General features: G+C 39.3%; 1 protein-coding gene across 5 annotated transcripts in view; it reads right to left on the bottom strand.

The window, feature by feature from the left end:
- The window catches only part of ANK2 (ankyrin 2), a 272,410-nt gene that overhangs the window by 110,553 nt on the left and 134,859 nt on the right, over window positions 1–26,998 (bottom strand). For all 5 annotated transcript variants that reach the window (XM_067558657.1, XM_067558653.1, XM_067558655.1 and 2 more), the window contains exons 9-20: window positions 26,777–26,875; window positions 24,048–24,245; window positions 20,757–20,855; window positions 20,496–20,594; window positions 17,551–17,649; window positions 13,907–14,104; window positions 11,916–12,014; window positions 11,124–11,222; window positions 7,212–7,409; window positions 5,613–5,711; window positions 5,407–5,505; window positions 2,624–2,722 (exon numbers count right to left, since the gene is read on the bottom strand). In XM_067558657.1, the coding sequence (XP_067414758.1) occupies window positions 2,624–2,722; window positions 5,407–5,505; window positions 5,613–5,711; window positions 7,212–7,409; window positions 11,124–11,222; window positions 11,916–12,014; window positions 13,907–14,104; window positions 17,551–17,649; window positions 20,496–20,594; window positions 20,757–20,855; window positions 24,048–24,245; window positions 26,777–26,875 (1,485 nt within the window). The remainder of the gene's footprint in view (window positions 1–2,623; window positions 2,723–5,406; window positions 5,506–5,612; window positions 5,712–7,211; window positions 7,410–11,123; window positions 11,223–11,915; window positions 12,015–13,906; window positions 14,105–17,550; window positions 17,650–20,495; window positions 20,595–20,756; window positions 20,856–24,047; window positions 24,246–26,776; window positions 26,876–26,998) is intronic.

The raw sequence follows: 26,998 nt of genomic DNA, 5'->3' as shown, positions 1-26,998 counted from the left end.
GAGATCACTCCCAGCACTGCATGAGCCAGCATTTCCATCCAAAACAAGGCACAGCTTAGGAAAATCACTGATTTTTACCATTACATCTGAATCTGTCTTTGTAACTTCTTTAAGACTATAGCCCTGATTACCATGGTAACACAACACACTTACATCTGTCTGCAATTCATCATAAAAAAACGTGTTATGTGCTTTAACCCTAAAGTTGTCAAATTTCACTCCACCGAATGTGGCTTGGCTACATTTATCTGTTTAATAGAGCAAAAGCTGTATTATTTGGGAGATTATTCTAGAAACTATTAAAAAGTTTTATGGTCTAACTTCTGATAAAAACAGTTCACATCTGCAACAGGTACAATGATCTCTTTGGGAATATATAACTTATGTAAAAGCTCATTATGTAACAGGAAACAAAAGAAAACAAGAAGATTCGCATTTAGGACATGTAGGGAATTCTTTTACATTTAAATATCCATCTAAGTCATAAAATAATAATTTGTATTTAAATAGCCCTTGTAGTCTTCAACTAAAGAATTAATTAGCTATTTAACCCCCCAACATCCTTGTGATGTGGATAGGTATTATTTATTTACATGGAGCTAGATTGTTATAGTCTCACTCACACTGAACAGTACCTTACATCAGAAGCTGTGCCACCGAAGTCAATGGAGCTACTCAATGTGAGTGAGACAGTATCAAAATCTGGTCTGTATTTATTTATTTCAAAAGTGCCCATCACCAAAGCATAAATCCACCCACAACGAGTAGCAAAAAATCAGTGCCTTTTTGTCAGAAGGAGCAGGAGAAAAAAAAGCAACAAACAGAAGCTACAACAGGTAAGAATGTCTGCGGGTTTGCCTTACCTGCAGAGTTAACCTGGGTAACCTTGGCTATGAGCTGCTACACCATAAAGCCCTGGCCAAGTTACTGTGTCCTCACTGCTGCTGTATTCACCTGCATGTGTCACTAGGACATCTGAGGGCATATCCCATGGTTCTTTGTATAGCAGTAAGCTGAGTAGTTCTATTATTCTTTCCCAGTGAATAGTGGGAGAACATGTCTGTCCTGGGCACATGGCAAGAATTATGGGAAGACATGCAATGACTATACACACTCAACTGTTTTAGCCAGTGTTCTCACTGCAAAGTGGATGGCTTTCCAGCCCAAAGCCTTGGCTTCACTGCAGTGTTAGCTTAGTTATCTACACTGGAGTTAACTCCTTGAGTTAGGCTATCTTGACTGAGAGCAACCATACTGCAAAATGACACTCAAGTTGCAGTGTTTGGATTAGCAGCATAGAATAGCTTTGCTGCTTTCTGCATTCTTTATTCAAGCATCAGAAGTACTTGAGCTTCAATCCATATCCCCGATGGTCCAGCTAGCTAAGGTTGAAAGCATCACATAACTTCGAGTGAGACATTTGTGTGTGTAGACAGGAATCGGGCTGGGGTTAACACTTGAATCTAGCTAACACTGCAACCAAGACAAGTCCCAACCGAAATCTGAACTGGGGCCAGCTAGCCCTACTTGAAAGGGCCACTTAACTTGAATGAGATGTTTTTGTGTGGATGGTAACACCACAGTAAGAGCCCAGGTTATCTCTTGTAGTGATTGTGCTTTGAGACCTGTTGAACTCAGGCTGTGACAGCCATACAACAGGATTGAAATCAAATGAACCTACCCTCAACTAAATCAGCCCCCATGGGGTATTTAACCCCAGGAATTGACCACAAAAGCCTCCCAGCTGATGATCTAAGATAGGAGCTGAGACATGGATTCTTGGATAACTCAATCACAGAGCATTGTTCCAGGGAGTGAGTGAGAAGCCAGTGCAGATTCAAGTAGGTGTATTAGGTGCTTATGGCCATCTGACCCACTCAGGAGCTAGGGAGATGCATTTTACATTTGCATTCTGGGTATATAGAGTTCACCTGGATTTATCAATGGTATAGATGGCATTGCAACAATGGGGTTATAAAACCAGTTGCAGACTCCTGGCTGTCTGTAGAGGATAGAAGCTACACTATAGGCTACAGCTGTTACCTGAGAATCCAGGAATAGTAGTAAACTCAATCCAGGAGGCGGAAAACAAATGGCTAGAGGAAGAGTGTAAATCGGGTCTGGACTAAGTGCTTCATCTTGGATAATAAGCATCTCTTTCATTTTACACCGTAGGGTTGCAGTCAGTTTGCCTTCGTCCAGATCCTCATCTTGGCCAGGCACTGGGAGAATAAGATGACTCCCATCTTTATTGCCAACTTCCTTTTATACATGGAGAAACTGAGCTGCAGAGAGGCTGAATGCCTGTGACACAACCAGTCAGTGGCCAAACTGGAATTATAACTCAGGAATTACTCTTTCCGAATGCCATGGTCAGCTCACTATTCAAACTAACTCTCCCTCTCCCTTCGCAACTGAACAGAGCTACCTTAACGGGGGTGGAAAGGAAGAAGAAAGTCACATTCACACATCCAGCTGCATGAGAAGCATATTCACCAAAGCAAAAGGCTAAAAAGGAGAGGAATCAAATGAGTCAATCAGACTCAGAAAAGAGAGGAGCTATCAGGGGAACAGGCTGCAGGTGGCAGATGGCAGTAGTACCACTGGCAGTTTCCAGACTTACGGCAGTGATGGCGTTGGGCATGGCTCCATGCTGGAGTAGAACATTGATGATATGAGTGTGACCCTGTTGAGCAGCTTGGTGCAGAGGGGTGTAGCCATTCTGTTATTGGTGGTAATTACCATATTTTTAAGGAGAGAAAAACACAGTGATTAGAAAATATATTTCAATATATCTCCTCTAATCAAGACATTGACTGTTTTTAAAACCACAGCTCTGCCAGCAATTTCCCCACATATATGATAATTCTCAGCAACATTCTCTAACCCCTCTATGGATTAATGAAATAATAAACTATGATAATATTTTGACTTGTAGAGCATCTGTCATATGACAATATTAATGGTCTTTTTTCATAAAGAGGGTAAGCATTATTGTCCCCATTTCAACAGACAGGATCAATGAAACACAGAGAATTGAACTGCCACGCCCAAGGTCACACAGCAAATTGGGGACCAGAGCCAGGTCTTCTGACTCCCAGTCCTCTGTTTTTAATGGGTACCGAAGGAGTCTACCTTTAAAACCGCTTGGGCTAATTTCTAAAAGCCATGTAAATTCTAACAGCACTGATTGAGTCCATTTTAAATGAACCAGCTGTTTGACTATGAGTCTGACTATGCATGTCAGTGCAGTTCATCATCTGTTTGTCTAGCAAAGGTCCCAACTATGCCATACATAAAGTGAAAAATGATTGCATGTTCTGCGTACCAACAAACATATTTCTGTTCTGTATATCTATCTACTCCAATGATCCATTCATGATGTTATAAAATACAAAAATGTAGCCAGACTGCACTTCAGCTAGCTGATCTGAGGGGCAATTGTATGAACCCAGTCAGGCAGCTAATTTACCAAATTATCTGCACTTGACTTTGAAAGCAGGCAGAGAATAAAACGGGGGGAAAACAGCAATTTAATTTCACTGTACCATTTATGTATGTATATGGGAGCCAAAGGGCCTAAGACTGATCTCTTGGACTTGTATGTGTGCCTTAAACTATTACTATGTCATGTATCTCTCATATGGATAGATGGGTGTGAATGTGCTCAATACTCCAGTTGCCTTGTGACATTTAGGATACACATTTGAATACATACAAAGCAGGAGTTTACTGCAGGTTGTGGTGTTTTATACTGACAATCACATTATTTCTAGAGGGGTAGTCGTGTGAGTCTGTTTTTAGCAAAACAGCAAGAGTCCTGTGGCACCTTAAAGACTAACAAATTGATTTGGGCATAAGCTTTCGTGGAGAGAAACCCACTTCGTTAGATGCATTATTTCTGTAACTTTAATACCAGTGTAGTTCCTTGGGATGGAGTCCAGACACATTATTTTTCTGCTGAACATGGCACACAATATCCTGAAGGCTCTCTCTATAGAAAGAACCCCAGCAGCATGTTATTTGGCTTTTAACTTATGATGTCAGCTATTAATCTGGCCAGGAGGGACTTGCTCTTTAAAATAAGTGAAACCATGATGCTGTTTGGGTGTTAGTCTGCTAATATTTACGATGTTTTGGAAGAGATAATGGACCAGGTACTAATTTCAATTACTCTGGTGTTAATCTACAAACTCTATCGACTTGAATGGAATTATTTCAGATAACCAGAATAACCAGAGTAATTGAAGTCAGAATCTGACCCAATAAGTTCAACACACATTTAGATACAGGGTGACACCTAATAGATAAGGATATTCTAATTAGGATATTCCTTTCAATTGCCTCCAAGTAGCTCAGCTGGAGGTGCTGCCACCTGCTGTCTTCGTAGCACATAGTTTCCATTTGTTTGCTTTTATTATGGTTTTCAGCTTTTTTCTAGTATTATACTTACCAGCTCTTTGAACAATCTTACCTATGGTTTTAACCTACTGAGTCTGGGCTATGACTGCACTGGAAATGTCCTGACACTCCCTTACCACTGTGCTTTTTTTGTGCATTGGAGTTTTCGCCGTTTAGTTGGGCTCATTTTCATGGTGCTGTCCCACTTTGAGGAGTGGATCTACTCTATACATAAGCAGCTGGAGACAGAAGTGTCAGCAGGAATGATCAGTGAGTTACAAGTTTGCTTCATTTTTACCAGATGTCAAGGACACAACATGTGTTGTTGAAGTCAACAATGGAGCGTGGCTGTTTACACTGACACCAAAACACCAATGAAGCCATTTGAGCCTGGATGTGAGCAGTAGTGCTATGACTACAGGCTACCAACAAGAAACCATTTTGAGTTGGAGTCAGGGAGTATTGGGCCTTGTGGACTGGCCTTCTTCTCCTGGGACAGGTGCCATGAAGACATCTGTGATACAACATGGCTTTGTGGTCTCAGATGCATATATTCAGCAAATTCAGAAACCATTGGTTGAGAGAGGCAGAGTTGTCACCACATAGCACACCTTGGAGGGCCTTATTCTGTTGTAAATCAGAAGCAACTCTGCTGAAGTCAATGGAATTACATTAATGTAAAACATGCGTGAGAGCAGAATCAGGCTCATGTGTGTAACAAGTACAAATAAAATAAAGGAAAAACGCAAGAAAACAGATCCACCTTCTCACGCATGCAGAGTTAATGGTTCTGATTTCAGTTTAGTGAGTAATGCACCCTGAAGCGGAGCAGAGGGAACTCATTCCACCACAGCCACACATCAGGAGATATTGACACCTAGTATGCGTGAGTAATCTGTAAAAGATCTACTAGGAAAACAATCCTATAACTCCCCTTCTGCAGTATGAATTAATATCATTTGGTCACTGAACAAACAAAAACAGAAGTGATGAAAAATTCTTTACCTTTGTTTTAGCATTGACATTTGCTCCCTGCTTCAGGAGGAAATTCACCATCTTGATGTTTCCATAGTGACAAGCCACAATTAAAGGAGTGTAGCCCAGCTACAATAAAATACCATGAAAAGTAAACCTGTGCAGTCAATGGAATATTCCATTATAACAATAACAACTTTGTTCACCAAGGAAGCCGTAGCTATTATGTGATATACCTTTGTCTGGGCATCTTGGTTTGCACTGTGCTTTGTCAATATATCAGCTACATTCACTTTATCTTCCTGAGCTGCAAGGTGCAAGGATGTCAATCCACTCTACAAATGAAATGGAAAGAGAACTATGTCACCAAAGGGAAAGAAATGAGACTTACAAGTTTTATCATTTTTAAAATATGAAAAGATCCTATCCATAATTATAGTTTTTTAAGCAAAAATAGGAGCTGGTCTCTATCCATATAAAATTGACAAACAGCTCATCACAGCAGACTGCCAACGTAACTATAGATTGATGCTTTCAGCTAGTGATTACCACATCTGGACTTTACACAGTAATGTCACTGGAGAAATAGAAGTGCCCACTAATGAAGTAGGATGACCCTTTCTGCAACTCCTGGGAGTCATAAGTAGCCTTCCTCAGCTGGGAGGAATGGGCCTTAAGAATTATGGTGGGAGTCAGAATAAAGGAAACAACAGAAGAAAATTGAGGCTCCAAAACAGAATTGAAGCAACCCTTTAAAAAAGTATACATTGACGCATACTGTGGACAGGAAATGGGTAAGAGCTTATATAAATAAATTATATAAATATATACATTGAATATGAGAATGGGAAAGCAGTTTGTTTCCCATTCCTTAGAATGGGGCATTACACTATTCTCATGCATCAACAGCATGATCCTGCAGCTTTTACTTCTGTGAGCAAAGGCTGCAGAACCAGACACCATGAGAGTAAACTTTGTTCAGCATCATCTGGCTGGATATAATTGATTAACAGAAAGCCTTATGTAATGTTTTTGGGGGGGAATCAAGGTACTTCTAGGAAGGATTTGGCACACATGCTAATAGAAAACCTGATAGATCAGAATGGTTTTCATTAGGATTATTTTATTAGTTTCTCAACTAGTAATGCTGCATTATCCTTTGCCAAACATTACTAGTTTCTTCCATCCCAGCAAGGAGGCCGGATGGCACAATAGATTGGGATAACTGCCATGAGCACTCCACTAGTTTAGCCCCCAAGCTATTGTTTTCTGACATGTGTCACGCATGGGCTGGATCAACCCAATGATCCACAGGACCTCAAGTCTCATGCAACCTCCCTCCTGTATTTCTTAATCCTTTAGACACGATGTACAATTGTGGTATTATGAACATCTTAGAGATTACAAGATTGCAGCACAGTGAAACACTAAAACCCTTCCTCAACGGCTGGCTCTGCAGCAATGTCCCTGGCTTGCCTGCTTGTCCAAACCCACCTTTCTGTCAGAGCTACCTGGCACATCATTTTCCACTGGACGCGGCACACAGCTGAAAGTCCTCCCTAGGTTACCCAGCACAGATGTTAATGATGTACTTTTAAACTAGCCTTTGATCAGGGTCTCTCTCTTTCTGCCAGTACCCAGCTGCCCTCATTGCTGCTGCTCACTCACCTGCCTTTGCTTCCTTACATTTCCCATATCTTGAGCTTTTGCACGTGTATAGGGGTGTGCAGTTTGGACTCTATTTCTGAGCAGCTGGCTCTATTCTTGTATTGTACTTTGCAAGTCATTGGATGCCCTCCCGTGATAGCTTATCCTCAGTGGCGAGAGGACATTACCTTAGTTGCCACATGGATATTGGATCCTTTCTCCAGGAGCAAGGTAACCATGTCAGCATGACCTTCTTGAGAGGCGAGGTGCAGTGGGGTCACTCCCTGTTTGGTCAGAATGTTGGTCTCGGCTCCGTAACTCAGCAGCGTAGTAGCTATCTGCATCTGATTCTTCTTGGCAGCAATGTGCAGAGGGGTATATCCATTCTAAAACCAGGCACCATATGTTAATAGTCTTTTCTGTTGTTTACAAAGCCATCAGGCAGCAAATAGTACTCTCCATTTTATTTCACAAAAATATCTGGAACAATCTGTCTCTAGAGACTGAAACATTATTTTTCCCATTCTTGACAATCCCACAGTCAATTTCCAGTGGAAATAATTATGGAAGAAATAGAATACGTCCATTTTTCAGATAATGGAGGCATAGAGAAATATGAAGGAATGTTGAAAAGGAAAACCATTAAAACCAACTGTTGAGACATTTCTGTATGTTAAGAATTATTTTACATAGGAATTCCTGTGTCAGATGAGACCAACTGCCCATTTAGATGGGTATCCCGCCTCCAACAGTGGCCAATACCAGATACTTCAAAGGAAGGTGGATAATTATGGAATAGCCTATGCATATGGAAATCTGTTCCTAATCCTATCAGTTAGCAGTTAGCTTAAAAAGGGCATAAACCCTCATGCTTTTAGGACATAAGTTATCTGGTGTATTGTGGCTGTTTTCAATATTCACATAAATAACTTTTTTTCAAACCTGCTGGCCTCAATGCTATCTGATGGGAATAAGTGCCATTTTAAAACTTTTCCAGTTGCATACTGGACATTATAAAGCAACTTGTTAAAATCTATGTTTAGTAGAGCTGGTCAAAACAGACAGAACACTTCTCTGTCAGAAAATGCTGATTTGACGAATCAGAATGTTCAACGGGATGTGTCAGTTGCATTGAAACTTTCAAAAGAAACCAGGAAAAGAGGACAGAGTGCTTGCCTGCCAGGTTTCCTGACAGCTCAGGCTGCCCGACACCCTGATAAATTGCCTCCTAGGGCAGCCAGCTCCCTGGGGAGTTGAACAGCATGGGAAGGCTCCCTGAGCAGCTGCCTCCCTGTACTGCCTGACTCCCCACAGGAATTGGCTGCCTGAGAAGCTGAGCACTGCCTGGAGGCAGCTGCTCAGAGAGTCAGACAAACAGGAGCAAGCCTGAGCATTCTGTTTCAGTTATCCCAAAATGGAATTTTTCAGAAGTTTTCCTTCTGTGAAAAAGTTTGAAATTTTGGATGAAAAGTCATTCCAAAAAATCAAAATCTTCTCAGGAAGGAAATTCCATTTTCCAGCAGTGCTAATGTTTAACTTCAAGGCATACAGTACAATGAATTTGTTTGTATTTCTCTAAATCCAAAAACTTTTTTCCCACTCTTTTATATTGTAATAATGCAAAAAAGTGCATCTTGTCCTCCATATACCAAAATGGTAGCTGGTTCATAAATGAAAACTGTGAGATTGCACTGAACTCTAAATTTTGGAAATCTTGACTATTGTTAACATATAGAAAAGCATATTCTATCAGAACAAGATGTCCCAAGGAATATGGACACAGACATGAATGCACAGATTTTGAAATGCATTCATGTAGTGGCTGCCCTTTATGTATGCTGACAAGAGTTCTGCAGTCAGTAGATGTCAATAGAACTAAGATCCAGATCCCCAGTGTATATAAATTGACATCGAGCTACGCAGATTAACACCAGCTGAGGATCTAGAGTGTGGGTGGAGAGAAAAAGAAGTTTCACAAAAACTAGAAAAAGCCAGTACACTGTAAAATGAGATGCCTGGAAACAGTATTATTTTATACTCTCACTGATTAGAGCTAATTATATTTTGGGCTGTACTAGGAGCTACTCTGCCACTGCTTTGTCTTCATTCACCTTCTCCTCCACCCAAGCTGGAATTTAACCATGCCCTAGCCCTCACACATTAGCATTTTCCTGTCACTGGCTCCATTTCACCCCATCTTTTTTTCCTAAATGAGTAAATACCTGATGTTGTAAATATTCACTTCTGACTGATGAGTGACAATCTTTCTGGTGCTTGACGGGTGCACGCTCTGCACTACACTTTACTCTTTGAAGGTAAGAGTATAGCAGTGGACATGTGTTTGCATGTGGGATTTTGGGACGTGTCAGTTATGTAACTGGCTGGAAATATAGTCACAGGGAGGAGCTCTTCCACGAGCAATTAGCTATAACATACAGTCTCAGTGTATTGACACAATACCTTATTCGGCAAGAAGAAAGCATGATGTTCCACCTAACTCCCCTTATTTCATTTCCAAAGGCATAATTAGGGGTTCAGACAAACAGAATCCCTGTCAAGTTTGCAGTGTCTGTGTTTGGGGAGAAGTGTAGGTAAATTTTCTTACTGAGGTGATGCTTCTGCTGAACTCCCATGCACGCCAGCAGAAGCAGCACCTCTTGTACATCAGTGAAAAGCAGAATGTAGGAGCCAGAACATTTTAAAATCAATAAAAACTTGCACCAATAGGATTTTGTGTGGGTGTTTTTGTTTTTCAGTCTCCTCTATGTAACATAATAAGAGAATGATACAGGCCCTGATCCTTCCACACACACAAACCTCTGGTACATGCATTTTCAAGGACAGGTTTCCAACGTTATGCAGTACTAAAGAAAGCGCCGAATTATGCTTCTTTTTCATCAAAATTAAGTTGGCTTCAGCGTCATATATGTAATATATTCAAAGAATGACTGAGACAACTTAGCACAGCTCCTACTATTCAGTCATAAGGAATGTCACCACGGGTTTAACTGGTAGATCCATTGCATTCCAAGTGCCTGCTTTGAGTCAGCAATAATGTACTGGAAACACACTGAGATCAGCTCTCAGACAAAGATGCCACTCTAACTGGTATCTTAGGCCAGATTTTTCTTGCACGCTGATTTTACACTGGTGTAATTTCACTGACTGTAATGGAGTTACTCTTGACTGATATCGGTAAGAGGAAAATCAGTCTTTTTGTGTCTGGCCACTAACTGCAACAAGGCAGCTTTAGTAAGACCAGAATAGGATCTCTTTTAGGGACAATAGACAAGCGAACAATCCATAAAGTCTACTTAGGAACTAAATTTCACAAGGACTTTGTGATCTGGTGTTCTCACGGAATGGATTTCCTCAGATTTCTCAATACACTGTATAATCAGCAGTCCTTACATTTTAATAACAAGATTTGGCTATAACTGGGTCCAAGTATGCTTTTAAAATGCTCTACGGTGACTTAAAGTCTCTCGGTACAGTCTCTATTGAAAAAAACAACCATATTTTTAGGAGTGAGCAGGGAGAGGAAACAGAGTATCAAAAAGTCAAAAACCCTGAGCACCGAAGATACAATTCATAGGCTTGAACATAGTCTCAGGAGCACTATTCAGAGTCTTGCATAGCTTCAAAAATCCTAAAAGCTGTAGATATAAGTCTAGCTATGAGGTTGTAAAAATCATCTCTAAGAGTATTCTAATGATGGTGACAATTATAAGCAAAAAAGAGGAGCATCTCTCCTCTAGCTTTTATCTGAGGAAGAGAACTCCTTTCCTTCCAAACAGTGGCTGGCTGTGAAGGGCAAACAAATGAGGGGGAAGAAAAAGTATGAGGCTTCTTTGTGCAGCAATGCCCAAGTATTCTCTCTCCCTTTCCCCTGCTGCTCACCCATCAATGGTTAGCTGAGAGGTTCAAGAACAAACAGGAGTCAGCTGCAATTGCAGCCTCATATCAGGAGAGGCCTCCACATCCCCCTATCCTGGAGGGTCAGCTGGCTCAGCACCTTCATTGCTTTGTTGTTTTAAAATTATTCCCCTGGTTCTAAGAGTGTAATGTTGCCAGTGCTTGGCTGGAATGTGACATCTCACCTTGGCAGTAGAATGGGGAGAGGCACCTTTCTCTAGCAACAGCAGCGCCACCTTCTGGTTGTCATAGTGAGCAGCAACATGAAGTGGGGTGAGGCCATTCTGTAAAGGGCGTGTTACCGAATTAAGTTGTTAGCTGGGCATAAGCAACCATTAAGTCACAAATCAATATATATTAATTGATGAGCCAATGAATACATAACTAAAATGACATTTAACACAGTCTGAATTATTTTTGATTTAGAAAATTAACTGAGACTGAAAATAATAGTAAGCCAACAGTTAGTATGATATACTTTGCTTAAAAAGGGGGCAAGCAACTGAGAATGAATTTGATTTAGCCAATATTTGTTATTATTCATCACAAACCAGGTTCTGAAGTCTCCAAGACAGAGAAACACCATTATGAGCAACCTTCACAGCATGGGAAAAATGTAATAGGTCTGGTCTTGCCCCATTATTTCTGAACTGTGATTTTTATGACCTGAATAGTATAATAGAATGGGCACTTCCTGATTCACAGTAACATATCAGTCTTTTTAACTGTATGGCAACATGTCCTCCTTTAATAAAGTATAATATTAAAGATACTGTGAGGTAGCCTCATATACATATGTATGTAAAAATATTCCCAGAGAAGCTGTTGTTATTTTTAATATAGTTATGTTGGAGGATGAATGAAACTTCTTCCTTCTTTTACATTTGTTTTTCACCAAATTACTGGGTCAGAATTCTGAGTATAATTGCTTTTTGCTTTTCAATCCTCCCGTTAATCCCTGCAGTGGAGGCCTGTACCTTGCCAGCTGAATCAGGAGAAGCACGACGCTGCAAGAGGAGTTTTGCCACATCCAAGCTTCCATACTTCGCTGCCACATGCAGTGGTGTGAATCCCTTCTGAAAATTTTTCAGGAGACAAAAATTTTAGTGTACGTTTCAAACTGGGATTTTTCACTTACAATCATTTTTTTTTCTACCAACCTTTGAATGTTTTAGCAGGTTACGCTTCCAATTAAAACCACATGCCATTTTTATTCATTAATAACTAAGAAGAATGAACAACTAATAATAGCACTAATCACTCTGAAGTATTTTGATATGAGTGTGACCTATTAAAAAATATCCTCTATTTTAGTTTTCCATTTGTCCACAGAGGCAGGCAGTACGACATTTTACCACATACAAAGTTTACCAGCAACATCCATGACATGGGTAGAGAAGCTCCAATTCAAATTTTACCCAAAACTTAGCTTTTCACTAGCTCAATTTTTTATTTAGTTTTATGGTGACAGATTTTAAATTTTTTATCCACTACATTGATTTGTCCCTGGAAGCAACTGACAGGCCAAACAATCTACAAGAAACTAAATCCAATGAGAACAGCTCTGAACTTGGTGTTACCGTCATAGAATAATAGAATATTAGAGTTGGAAGGGGCCTCAGGAGGTCATCTAGTCCAACCCCCTGCTCAAAGCAGGACTAAATGATCCCAGCCAGGGCTTTGTCAAGCTGCAGCTTAAAAACCTCTAAAGATGGAGATTCCAACACTTCCCTAGGTAACCTATTCCAGTGCTTCACCACCCTCCTAGTGAAAAACCTTTTCCTAATATCCAACCTAGACCTCCCCCCTGCAACTTGAGACCATTGCTCCTTGTTCTGTCATCTACTACCATTGAGAACAGCCTAGCTCCATCCCCCCTGGAACCCGCTTTCAGGTAGTTAAAGGCTGCTATCAAATCCCCACTCATTCTTCTCTTTTGCAGACTAAACAAGCCTAGTTCCCTCAGTCTCTCCTCATAAGTCTTGTGCTCCAGCCCCCTAATCATTTTTGTTGCCCTCCTCTGGGCTCTCTCCAACTTGTCTACAGCCTTTTTTGTAGTGGGAGGCTCAAAACTGGACACAATACTCCAAATGTGGCCTCACCACTGGTTTAGAATTTTCTAACCCCTGGAAATAATTCATTGTTAAAAATAACATTTAAGCTCCAACTATAAAATAGGGAGCTCTTCTTTCCACCTGCTACCATATCCGCAATCACATAATCACAGATGATGGATTTCGAAAATACCTCGATTCATGACTCCATCCCCCATATCCATTTTCTTTATATTAATTCTATTAAGAATCTTTCTATTAACACTTTAATAGGCAGGCAAACAAGACAAAACTAGTACTAGAGAACATTTTAGGACAATCTTTGAAATAATCAACTACGCCATGACATGTGGTATAATACCTTACTAATTTACTAAGATGCTGAATGTCAATCAGTTATAGACTACTCTGATTTGTATGTAATGTATGTTTTGAGAATGTTTTATTTCAGCTGTTAGATACCAGACTTCTTCCATTAATTTAAATAATTAACATAAATAAGGCCTTTAATGAGGTTGGTTGGTTTGTTCGTTCATTTGTTTAAAAAATGGTAGGGATGATGATTTTAGGTGTTTCCCAGAATACTTAGAAAGCATCTTGTAAGCAAGAGAGGTACCTTGGTCATAGAAACCTAGTACTTTTTTAAACTTGTTGTGATCCTTTGTTTATTAAGTCCAGTATTTTGTCTCCAGTTTAAACCAAGACCTGAGGCTTCAGAGGAAGACAAATGTGTGTCAAAATTTGATGAATTCCCTGTATATTGCTTTTATCACTTTGACTATTGTTTATAATAAAACCAGGTCACTTTCTCAGTGAAAATGCTTCCATCATTATACAGCTGCCTCCCTGCTTGGGAACTGCATCACAGTCTTATCTTTCCCACTGGGAGACTAGCCTAATTCATCTCCTCTTACCTTGGTGGCCAAAGAGTGTGCAGCACCTGCCTCCAAGAGAACTGACGCTACATCAACCTGCCCCTCTCTGGCAGAGATGTGCAGTGGGGTGTACCCATTTGTGGTTGAAGCATCAGGATGAGCCATGTGTTGTAGCAGCAGCTGGACAATCTCTGTTTTACCCAAGCGAGAGGCAATATGCAGTGGCGTCTGTTCCTCCTACAACTCAAATCAGGGGAACAGTTAATGCAGGTAGAAGCAACCTGAATATCACATCCTAATGGATTCCAGTGGAAGACTCTACATGTTTAACACATATAAAAGAAGAATAAGGGACACAGTGGAATGCTCAGTAGCCGTGTGGAAATTAAATAATGTACTATGAGAGCAAAGAGAGGGGAAAGGGTAGGGAGAAACATTGTTTCTCTTTTCTTCTTTAAATATGAATGTCTATCGCTTGCACCATAGTCCTACTTCTCTGTCTTTGTATTACTACTTTATGAAACCCTTGCTCACCTTCGGTAGTACCTTACTACACAAGTAGTTTCAAAATCTGGCCCTATGGAGGCAATTTCTAGATGCTCTGTATTCCTGTTCTTTTTGCTGCTTTCCAGGTGTATATTTAAATGCAAACCGACTACATGTGACTTTTCAATTGTTTATTGTCAAAAAATGAAGTCCTTTGATATTTAATAATCCCAGAGACACTGCAGTGATACACTCACACGCTGTCCATCAACAGATCTGGGTCCAGCATGTGAGCAGAGAAAACATAAAAAGTTCCCAATCTGGTAACTGAAGCCTTCTTTGTAACAGCCAAATTCTTCAGAGGCACTATGCCAAATTGAGGATTATGTTGTAGGAACAGTTTGCACTGAAACTTCACAGAAACATTTGCTGTTGTTTTTACCTCAGTTTCCTGATATTTTATTTTTCCAAAGCCCACAGTTATTTCACGAATGTGCATTGAAAAATTCCATTCTTAGTGCAAAATTTGCCTTTTACTGGCATGAAAAATATGCACAAAACTGCCCTGGTGAAAAGTAAAATTTTATGAATTTGGCTCTCAGACATTTTTGCTTTTATTGTATAATAGTCTTTCAATTTGATTTCAAAATGATAAGATTTTTCAGAGACTGAGGCTATATGTACACTAATGATATGCAAAAAAATTCAAAATGTTTGAGTGCTCCAATCATTCAAAGGTATTTCTGCTTTTGCATGAAGGGTTTAATGTCAGAGTAGAAATCTTAATCCCAGGAATCCCTTGGTCCCATCATTTAAAGCATATCCTAGGCTTAAAATTCTCAACTAATATATCCCGTGCATACTGCACGTGGCCAAAACTGTTACAAAACCTGCATGTGAAACTACATAGTAGTTGATTTTTCACTGTTGTCAAAAATATGCATCATCTAGCAGAGAAGTCAGACAAGAAAGACAAGAAGGTGTTCCTGTACTTGTTGGGTTGATTGTGGGAACCGCAACTATTTCAATATGTTTTAGTAGTAGGAATTTTAATTTTTGTAGGAACAGCTAGGCTAAAAATAAATGCTCTTTTAAAAACTAAGGGACAGATTTTCAAAAATGCTCAATACTGACAATTGGGGCTTGATTTTTACAAAGGTTATCTCCCATTTTGGCACTTAAATGAAGTGGTCAAATTTTCAAAAAGTTAAGCATAGCAGGAACTGTTGGGTGCTGAGCTCCTTTGAAAGTTCTGCCTGTGAAAGAATACATAACTTATGTTGTTGGGGCCAATAAGTAACCAGTATCAGCACAGTATTGTTATTGTCTGCTTGCAGTTCTCCAGATACATGGAAACAGGACACCATTCCCCAAAAACTAAAGAATGTACTTCAGGTGTGATCACATATGTTCAGATATATTGCATGTTTGGATGTATTTTCCACTACCTTGCACCTTATATAGCTTTTACCTACATTAGGCGCTTATATGGCTCCCATCACCATAGTATCTGAGCACCTCACAAACTTTAATGTATTTATCTTTACAACACCCCTGTGAGGCAGGGCAAAGATATTATCACCATTTTACAGACGGGGAACTGAGGCAGAGAGAGATTAAGTGACTTGCCCAAGGTCACATAGGAAGTCTGTGGTAGAGCAGGGAATGGAACTTAAGACTCCCAAATCCTAGGCCAAGGCCTTAATCACTGGACCACTTTTCCTCTCAATATAATCATTTATACTGTGCAAAGTGGGTGTACAAAGCTATCAAATCAGAATTCTCCAATCACTTATGCTAGCTGCAAGTGGTTTACACTCACTTTGCCCAGGAATATGGGCCTTATACAACTTCCATTATAGCCAATGAAAAAAAGTTTAAAAATTCTTGTGATTACATAAGAAGCATCTGGCTTATAATTCTTTTAAGTGTCAATGTTTAGACAGCTTGGTCTTTTGGATGTTAACTGCTTCCATCTATATTTTATAATGCATTGTCAGGATTAAATGTTTAAAACCACATCACATGTATACAAATCTGGGCTACATGATTGACTTCAGTGGAGAGTGGGAGAATTGCACTTGATATACAACAATGATGGAAGTAGCTGTTAGATTGTCAGAATCCTCTGATGTTCTGTTTCAGCATTTACATCATCATATTTTTTTAAACTCAAGAGCTTAAATGTCTTTCAGAACTTGAGCTCTGTAATGGGCAGGGGAGAAAGCACAGTGTAAGGTTACAGAGCTAAACAAACAGTAGACAATACAGAAATTCTGCCCAATGTGCCAGAATCATTCCCTTGACAACCTGAATTTTTTTTCAAGCTATTCTTTCTTTAAACTTCAGATAATATAAGCTAGCTACAGTAACTATCATGCACATTTACCATTCAAAAGTAAATATCACTACATGGAATCACAAGTATTCCCTTTACTCAGTAAAGTGTTTCCTAAATTGTAAACTACCTACCATTCCATCACAGAAAATAACGTGTTGTGCTGCAGAATCCAGTAGTGCTTGGTGCAGAAATAGGCCCCGGGGTGCCTTGAAATGTAAGGTATGTCTGCACTGAAGCTGGAGGTGTAATTTCCAGCTTGGGCAGACAGACCCACACTGGCTCTGATTGAGCAGGAATGTTAAAAATAGAAGCGTATCCACTGTGGTGTGACCGCCAAGACAGACTAGATGCCCTGAGTACATACCTAGGGTTTCAGATGGGATCATACTTGAGGGAGCTAGCCCATCCTGCCACTCATGTCACTGCAGCTACACTGCTATTTTTAATGCACTACCTCAATCAGAGTAGAGCAGGTATGTCTACCTGAATTGGAAATTACACCTTCAGCTCCAGTGCAGACATAGCCATAGGCTCTGTCTGTAATTGTATTGCCTTGTGGCAGCAGGCTGCAAATCTACAGCATGTGACTGGAATCTGCTACTCAGTGAGAACCTGGGTACCCCAATTCAAAGTCAGCTCTACCCTATTTAGAAGAGATTAGTAATACAAATAAACAAGTTACCTTACTGCACTGTATTAAGCACAGATTAGGGTTCAGCCCAGAAAACAGATAAATACATAACACAAGGACTTTTATTGTCTATTGAAGAAAATACATTGCTCCTTGGTAAATCCATTCTTTTTATTGTGTTCACAAGTAAAACAGAAGGCACGGAACCTGCAATAAAACACCTACCCTGGCTCGGGCATCGACAAGGGCACCATTCCTCAAGAGGCAGCGGACCACTTCCACCTGTCCAGCACGAGCCGCCATGTGTAGGGCAGTCTCCCCACGCTGCAGAAAAGTAGAGATTTTAGAGTCCCAAAACATCCAAAATAAGTAACTTTGCAGCTCGTGTAAACTCTGATGACTTCAATAGAGCGAAGTCGATTTACACCAGCTGAGGATCTGGCCATAACAATAAAATCAGAAGAGTGTGTAGATACATGTCTGTATGGAGGGGGGGAAGGCTAGAGACTGTATTTCACTTAGCACCTCAGTGGTCACAGACAACAGTAAGCAACATCATTGAGGGTCAGGGTGAAATCCTAGCCACCTTGCAATCCATGGGAATTTTGCCACTGACTTCAATGGAATCAAGATTTGACACTCAGAGTCTAACATCATGTTAATCAAAGCAAAATCACAGCCCACCACTGCTGCCTGGGAACATTCACCAAATGATTATTTTAAATGGCATTCTGCATGATATTCCCTCCGGATCAGATGCATTCCCTGGTTTTCTACATAATAGTGCTTCAACTTGTACTCAAAATAGCTAGGGCATATTGATCTCAGAGATTGCAGAGCACCTGATCTTCAAAATGGAAGGGGACATTTTTCCAGATGATCTCTTCCTGTGTACAGTGTGGAGCTGGCCATTTTAGAGGGAATTGTAAAGGCAATATATCAGTTTCTGGATAGTGTTCTAAAAACTGTGGTCACCCTCACTCTGTGCAATGAATCCTAGTCCCTCTCAACGTTTTATATAGCCCACAAAATTTGAGATGGATACATGAATTTCAGGACATCAAAGTGTTTTAGAGTATAAGGAGCTGGGTGAGAAAGTGAATATAAACAATTTTTCTTTATTTTCTTTCCCTGTGTTTTCAAATGAACATTAGAAATGAATAAATAATCCCTGCTGTTGGAGATGTTGGCTTAATCTCGCACTGTACCATCTTCTTTGTGGACAGTATTGTCCAATAGACCAAGAGAGTCTCTGTGTGGCTAGTCTAGGATATACCAGGCATTGGCATAGTACAGTAATGGAGAGACCTATTTTTATCTTCTCTGTTATGACAGTACAGCAGGATAAATGGTAGTCTAATATTTTTCATCCTGACATAGATGTAAACTATTGCTGATGACAGAGTACCATTTGATTTACCACCTACTTGTATAAAGAGAAGAGACTCATCTTTTTACCATGGATGGACCACACCTACCATCTGAAGGCTCTTATTATTGAGATTCTGTCAGATTAAATTGTAATTGCTATAGCACCTCCTTTTTGTCCTCTCACCTAGGAGTTGAGTCTATGTATCAAGCACAGAAAGGGACCAATTTTTTTGTTGTTGTTGTTTCCTAAGGTAGTGAAAAAGTAACCCAATCTACTCACAGTGATGAGCTTATAACTTAATTATACCCTCTGTATTGAGAGTTAGTTTATTTATATAAATCCACCAGTTTATATGAATTTTGAAATCTACATAAGGTCAACAGCTATGTTTAGTAAACAGACAATAGGCAAATTTTTGAAGTCCTGGGAATTTTACCTAAGGATTTGACTGCAGGATTTGGTCTTATAAAAATTTTATCATCATCTGAAGAACGTACCATTAAAATGTTTTCATTCTGTTTGTGAATAAACCTTTCATTTTGCAAATTAACAGGTTTAGATTTTTATAAAGATCATTCTATACTTGCATTTAGTGAAGCAATTTAACTTTTGAAAACAATTAGAGAGCTTTATCAAGTAAGAAAGCCAAGACACCTGCCGAGCACAAAGAATTGTTAAGTGTTAAATTTAGCATCCAAACATTTATTAATACCTGTTATCAGTTCTGCTCCTTTCTTGATTTAGTTTCCTTCCCAAAATTTCTTAACTTTTTTTTTTACAGTCACTAATGTAGCAATATAAAACTTCCTTCCATATAAAAAGTATAAAAGTAATGACCATTTTTTGCCATGAATAATGGGTCTTATTAAACAAATAAGAAAAAAACAATTACAGTATATTATGCATTCTTGCTGGAATCTTGATAGATTTGTTTACCTTTCTAGTAGAGAAAAAGTTGGCAAGTCCAGAGTACATGGATTACTAACTAATTTAGCTTGAAACCTCTATTTATCATTTTAAAATATTATTTACTGGTAAAATTCTGCTTTAAAAAGCAAACAGTCATGAGTAAATGTTGGTTTATATTAACAAACTCAAACAATAAGAAACACATGTAATGTAACCCTGGGAAACATCCATGGCCTCATTTATACTAGATTAACTGGATGTTTGGTACACAAACATTCATTTCAATGGCAAGTCAGGTACTGCACTGGGTGTTACCTCCGACAGGTCATATTTTAAAGACTTTAAAAAATTGATGTTCTCTAGAATTGTAAATCCAAATGGGAAAATATATCCACGGTCTGGTAAAGGAACAGTTTTAGTTTAAAACTTCTAGGTTTTAGTTTAAACTGTATGTTCAAATTTTTACAAATTCCCTGCCAGTTTAAATGGCACCCCTCCACTGAGGTCAATTGAGCTGTGCCCATTCACACCAGCAGAGGTTTTATCCCTTTTAATTTAAACTGCAGTTTTCAAAACAAAGACAGAATCTTCCCTCCAGTGTGCCACTGATAAACCTGGTAAGGGTCATTATCAGAGGAGCCTAGTCAGAATACCAGAGCTGCTGAGAAACACACTAAAACTATTGTACCACAAATGGGCTAAAGTGCTTGTTTCACAGCCAACTTCTCCCTTTTGCGGGCGTTTGAGAAAGATGTGAGGTTATTTTTCAGAAAAATTCAGTTAGTAATAAATAATCATTAAAATGTGACCTTTGGCTGGGCTACATGGCAGATCAGTCCCGTGGCATATGAGCAGATGCAATGATTATTCTAATCCAAGCCATACTCACAATGTTAGTGACATCTGGAGATGCTCCATTCTGCAGCAGGAGAAGGACTATATTCAAGTGGCCCATAAATGCTGCCACATGTATTGGTGTGAGGCCAGACTGTGAAACAAAGCAACAGCAGTTTTACTCCTCTGCACAGGGGCTGAGGGGTTTTTTCATTTCAATAACACATAAACGAGAGTGACAGAAGATACGGAGAGGTAGGAGAAGAAAAGGGAGAAGAGGAGGAATGTTTCTTTAGGGGCTGAAACATTGTTCTACCTCTGTTATAGCTTGGATAGAAGCCCCATATTTCACGAGGAGTTCCATGACTTTGATGCGGTTTTTCTTGCAGGCAATGTGCAGTGGAGTAAAACCATTCTGTGCAAAAGACAATTATGTTAGCTAATAGCATGCCGCTATAGTTCCCACACAATTCCATGCCGGCACACTGCAAGCAGCAGTGTTAGAATATCAGATGCCATTGTTCCTCGGTCATAGTAGGTTATGAGATATAGGGAAAAAAACCAAGTCATCTTGGTGGACTGCTATTTCCTTAATACACAACGGCCTCAAAGGCTTTCTACCCATACATTAGAGAAAAACATGTAACTAACAGAACATGGACATTCTCCTTTTTGACAGTCAAGAACATAGTAGAAAGCAAACATACAACCATCCATTTGGGAATAACTTACATCTATTGTGGAGCCTGTCTTATATGAAAAAAATCATATATTAAAATCATATATATCATATATGTTAACTTTGAAAGCATCCGTTGGCTTTTATCTGCTGTACTTTAAAAAGTAGGGGGCAGGATTTTTAACTGCTCACCATTCTTCTAGATCATATCTCATTTTTCTATTCTCCTTTAAAAAAGACTCTGACCTATTTATCTATATCGATGTACATCTATATTTATGCAGTATATCTACAGTATATTTTATATGCATGAATATATGTGCATTCACTAAGAGGCTGCTTGTACTAATACTTGCCACAGAGCATAGTCCTTACTATCTTTAAGATGTCTATTGGCTTCCATGAAACTACTCGTAATAGGATAATAGGATCTAAGGCCCCAGTTCAACAAAGCATTTCTGCATGTGCTTGAATATATCCCTATTTGACCATAACACATCCCTAAGCGTATCCTTAACTTCAAGCCTTTGTTTAAGTCCCATTAAAGATAAGCAAATGTTTATGTTCTTTCCTGAGCAGTGATGGATGCTGAATTGGGTCCTTGCTGGACAGTGTTCATATTTTTAAATAGACTGTTTTTAAAAAATACAAATAATTTGTTTTAATGCAAAGCAAGAATTTGTTAGATAATCACTGTTTATACTAATGAAAAAGGTCAGAATTGCTAGTGCTCAACTAAAAGTTAAGCAAGTTAATCAGTGAGACAGAGCGGGAGAACAGCTACTAGAGTGACAGCTTACTCCATGGCTAGTCTGTTAAAATAAATGTTACTTACAGGTTGACATTAATATGTTTTGAAACACAATAATTAAAACAACTGAGAACATACGTAGGGCTTTATATCTTCAAAGCACTACACAAATGTTAACTAATTAATTGCCTCTAGAATATCTATCTCAAAATGAATTAATCATAAAGCTTATTCCATCACTTTATTTACTAAAGAGAATCATAGTATGGTAATAAATTAACCAGCCCAGGTGACTTAAGTGTTAGCCTGAAATAACTAGGCTTAGATTTAGCTCATCACAGATTTTTTCAGTGCTTCTAGCAGGCATTGCTTAGATGTCCTAGAGTTGCCTTCTAGTCTGGTTATTGACAAATGTGAGTTATGAAATTATGTCTCCCTGTTAAATATACATTTACACCTTGCCTACAACATCCCAATGGTAATCTCTTTCTTCATCACTGCCACCACCCTGGCAAATGGGCAGCTAATTGTTAAAATTCTATTTAACCAGGCTGTGGTCAATTGCTTTTCTGTTGTTCTTCTTAAAAGACAGGGAAACTTTATAAATTAAATTAATTCTGATGACCACTGTTTCTAATGATGAATATTATGAAGGAACAGTAGCCACTCCATATATAAGGTTGATAGTAGCTTCCCATAATAAACCAACAGTTAACTCTCCCAACTTCCCCAAAAAGAAACCAATACCTTTAAAATTTCATATACTGTGTCACGTACTGGGAACATTTTTTGGGAAGCTGTGGTGTTTCAAAAATTCCAATGTTCATTTTATTGTATTTAGATCATTTTACGTCATCTTGTTGACCTTGTTGAGGTGAGGTGTCTTTTAGTGGAGGGATTATGAAAATATAAAGTGTTCTTTTTAAGTGTATGTGGAGCATCATTTTAAATATAAATAATATAAACAAGCCAGAGGTGGAGTCCATGGATGGGAGAGATATGAGCGGCATGGAGAGGGAGGCCAAGGGACCAGGAAAAACATGAATCAGAGGAACCCAGTCTTGAGGTAGGAGCGCATGAAAGGATGGCACGAAGTTGTGCTCCTTGGTATGAAAAGTGACAGGGGACATGGAAGTGGGGGCAGGAAGGAGATGAGGGCAGTGAAATAGGAGTGCATGAGACCAGGATTGGGCACTGGGAGGGGTTGATGGGGAAGTAGGGTGCAAGGGAGTAGGGGAGAACCATAAAAAGCATACGATGCTCTGCAGAGGTCTAGAGTGCTACAGGAAAAGATGGAGTTCACACTGAACAGTTCAAACACTTAATGTTTTCTAAGTAAAAAAACTTTAAGTGGCTTAAAGTTCTCCATGTGCACAAAATACTCCCATTTCACTCCTCACTACAGTATCCCAAGGCTCAGATTTAATTTGTTGATTATTTCAAGTTTCATCCAGCTGGCAGTACATGGGTAAAAGTCCCATTGAAACCAATTGGAGTATGTTAGGACTACAGGATAAAAGCTCTTAAAGGTCTTAGAAATTCATAAAGTCAAATGTGAATTTTTCCTTCCTGTTAGGAGATAATGGTCAGCTTGCTGAGCAGAAGGAATTATTTAGAATACAAAATTTTTATTTATCCTTCAGAAAAAAAACAATTGGACATGCTATGATTAATTAAATGGAAGGTCGATAAATGTAAAAGATTTATTTTCTGCCCTCTAGCAAAAATGTTGGAGAATTTATTTTAAAAAGCCTGTATTATCTTCACATCAATCAGCCTTTTTGAGTGGTAACAAATACGAAATGCATCACCACAGGGTAAAGTATGAAAAGCCAAATTGGCAAATGCATTAAAACACTGGAATGTGTTCTAGTGTCAGTTAGCATTGACTGATTCCCAGAACTGTGCATAGCCTCAGGACATGATCATGCAAACACTTGCTAGTGAACATACTGCTTACGACCATGAGTAGTCCCATTGAAGTGGAAGTCCTACATCAAACAGTAACTGGTGTTTACAACAGTAAGCACTACATCCCATTGACACATGACCACTCAAAGTAGTAAGCACCATGCTCAATTGTATTTGCACAATGGGGCCTCAGTCAACTTTATGGCTCAGTGACACACATCTCCAATCTGCAGCTGTGTTGCATTAGAGGGGTGAGACAGGTTTACCAGGGCTCGAGCATTGGGATTCGCTCTCTTGTCCAACAGAAGCTTGGTGACACGATAATGGCCACAGTGCGCAGCAACATGTAGGGCAGTCAGGTAATCCAGTGTGACGTCATCAACCGGAGCTTTGTGTTGCAGTAGATGTTTGACGCATTCCACATGGTCCCCTTGAGCAGCCATGTGAAGTGGAGAAAGCCCATTCTGTGCCAATGGAAAATACAAGTATATCAAACTTCCAGTAAAAATAACTCATGATTATATAGTGCCACTTATTTAGAAGAATCCCAATGTGCTTTACAAACTGTATAGAAATAACTGCATCCAGCATTGAAATGCAGCCATCTTTGGGACGTAACACTTACAGGGCACAGCAACTCCACAGACAGATTGTAAGAGGGAGTGAAAAATAGCAAATGTGTGGGGAAACTTAGGCAGACAGAATATAGTTATTCAAAAATGGAATTTAGTTACAGTGTGATGTTTTGAAAAAAAGGCCCATGGTATCTTTAATGACATGACTGTTGCCTACCATAGGGTTGCTTGCCATAGCCTAGGGCAGCACAGAGTCTGTATTCATTCAGAGGGAACAGCACCTACTTAATTACCAACACACTTACTGTAGAACATGTTTTTTTCCTCAAGGTCTCCAACAACAAATACTGAACAAACCTGGCCGCTTTTTAGTTTATGAGACCTGATACTCTCACAGCCCAAGATAGTAAGATGTCATGGACCTTTTTTTACAACTGTCAAAAGCAGTGGTGATCTTATTTATGTTCTTGTTTAAAATACATAAAATATACTATTATACAGTAACCAAGTTTCTATAGACCTTTTAGGAATTAAAACACAAATGATTCATGCTTTCCTCCATAGTTTACAGAAAAAGCTTTAAGTACGGTATTATTAATAAACCCTTCTATAACATTGCCAATGTACTGTACACAGCAAGTTACAATACACACAAAAGACATGTGGGCAATCTCCAGAGGTGCTGACCACCCACAATTCCCACTAAATTTAATACAGCTGAGTGTGCCTAATACCTTTGAAAATCAGGGCAATGGTATCTATGCAAAGAGTGTACAAATTTAGGGCCTGATCCTGAGAAGAGTTAATAGCAAGTGTAGTGCTCACTACCAGGAATAATCCTGCTACATTTGCTAGTGTTTACGAAGTCTGGCTCCCGTATCTGAATATGATAACTTTTATGTACTTAGTTTTAGGAACTGATTATCAATTGGCTTGCACAAAAGCTCCTGCCTGACCAGCTTGCTGGGGATTTTGACCTATCTCCAGATAAATGTACACAATGGGGATCTCAGTGGAAAGCTTCATCAGCCAGGCTTTGCACCTCTCTCAGCATTATATATGTCATTTTAAAAAAGAAAATTTTATAAAATATTGAAGTTCAGGAAAGGTAATTGAAGCCAAGTGAGTTATTTCTATTTTTCATTCATCCGTCTCCAATCTGGAACTGCTCCACTGGAGCTGGGGGACTAGAAGGAAAGCTGTCTTTAACACAGATTTCATTTTACGGGTGATGGATGATTTTGGTGGTGGGGAAGAGGAGTGTCTCTTAGTCCACTTCAAAATTATTATTTAATTAAAATACAATTAAAAGACGACAAAATATCTTCTTGAATTGGCTGTTACTTTGCCCTCTACTTTTCCTGAAGAGAGTCCCAATTCCTGACAATACCATAAGGGTGGAGGGAATTGTGTATCAGTGATGGGAGAACAGAGCCCTATGATCATCAGCACAGTATTTGACATGTAGGATCTATTCACTGTACAGCTCTTCCCAGTCAAACTTGTGACAGTGGGGATGCTTGAGACCAATTGTTTGAGTGGTCTCTAGAAGATCTTGGACCAATCTCTACCACACCATAATGGAGGATCCTGAATCAAGGGAAGATATATGTTCAAAATCCAGCAATCCAAGTGTGGACTTCTTGTGTGCCACAGACATTGGCTCCATTGGGTCCCTGCACCTCACTGCAAGAGAGATTTTGGGAGAGGCACAGTGGATTCTCAAAGATGTTTATTTAATATTTATTTATATTTACTATTTAATTAGCACTGCATGTATCCCTCAGCCACTTTCTTCTAGCAGACAAAGAACACACCAGACAAAGGAACCAGTGCAGCCATAAAGATTCCTTTGCACAACCTTCTCCCAGGCTCAGAACAGACACCATTGTATAACCTGTCCACATGGGATGCTTATAGGGATCCAAGGTTACCCAGTGCAACAATGTCCACAGCACAGCTCAGAGACAGACAGTAATGAAGAAAGTAAGCTATTTTTAATGTAAATTAGCCAGCACTCTTTTTTATTTAAAATACATAAGACTGATATCTTCAAATTTAGGTGTCTACAATTAGTCTCCTAAATCCATGTGTAGGCACCTAAAAAAAAAAGTGACCTGATTTTCAAAGGCGCTGATTAGAGCTGGTCAAAATTTTTCTAACAGTAACTGAACACTAATTGTACTCAGTAACTAGTACTAGTTATTAAATGATCAGAAAATAACTAAAATTTAATACATTAATTTTAGATTTTAAACTCTTTGGTAAGGAGACTCTGTTTAGCTCTGTGTTGGTAAAGTGCTTAGCATACTTTGGATGCAATCTGTCATGACCATATCAACCTCTTCAGAAATACAAAGAAAGTAATTGCTTTGAAGGGTGTCACTGACATTAACTCGTTCTTTGAATGAGATACACACCTTGGTCCTTGCAAGCATTGGGGCACCTCGTTCCAGGAGCAGTTCCACCACCTGGTCATGCCCGCTTCGTGCGGCACAGTGTAGTGGAGTCAGTCCATCCTTTTAACAAAAGGAAAGGAAGTATTAAGCATATACCAGACTGTCCATCTTACTGCCCTCTGTGGAACAAACATTCAGAAATTTAACCCACAAGTTCCTGGTGCTGAGTGGGTGCTGAGCACC

This window comes from Emydura macquarii, unplaced genomic scaffold (genome assembly GCF_026122565.2).
Source record: "Emydura macquarii macquarii isolate MOO-44397 ecotype Brisbane River unplaced genomic scaffold, CSIRO-AGI_Emac_v2 contig_2171, whole genome shotgun sequence".
Classification (NCBI taxonomy): Eukaryota; Metazoa; Chordata; order Testudines; family Chelidae; genus Emydura; species Emydura macquarii.
The sequence above is the reverse complement of the archived record's forward strand: the minus strand, read 5'-3'. Positions and strand labels throughout refer to the sequence as shown.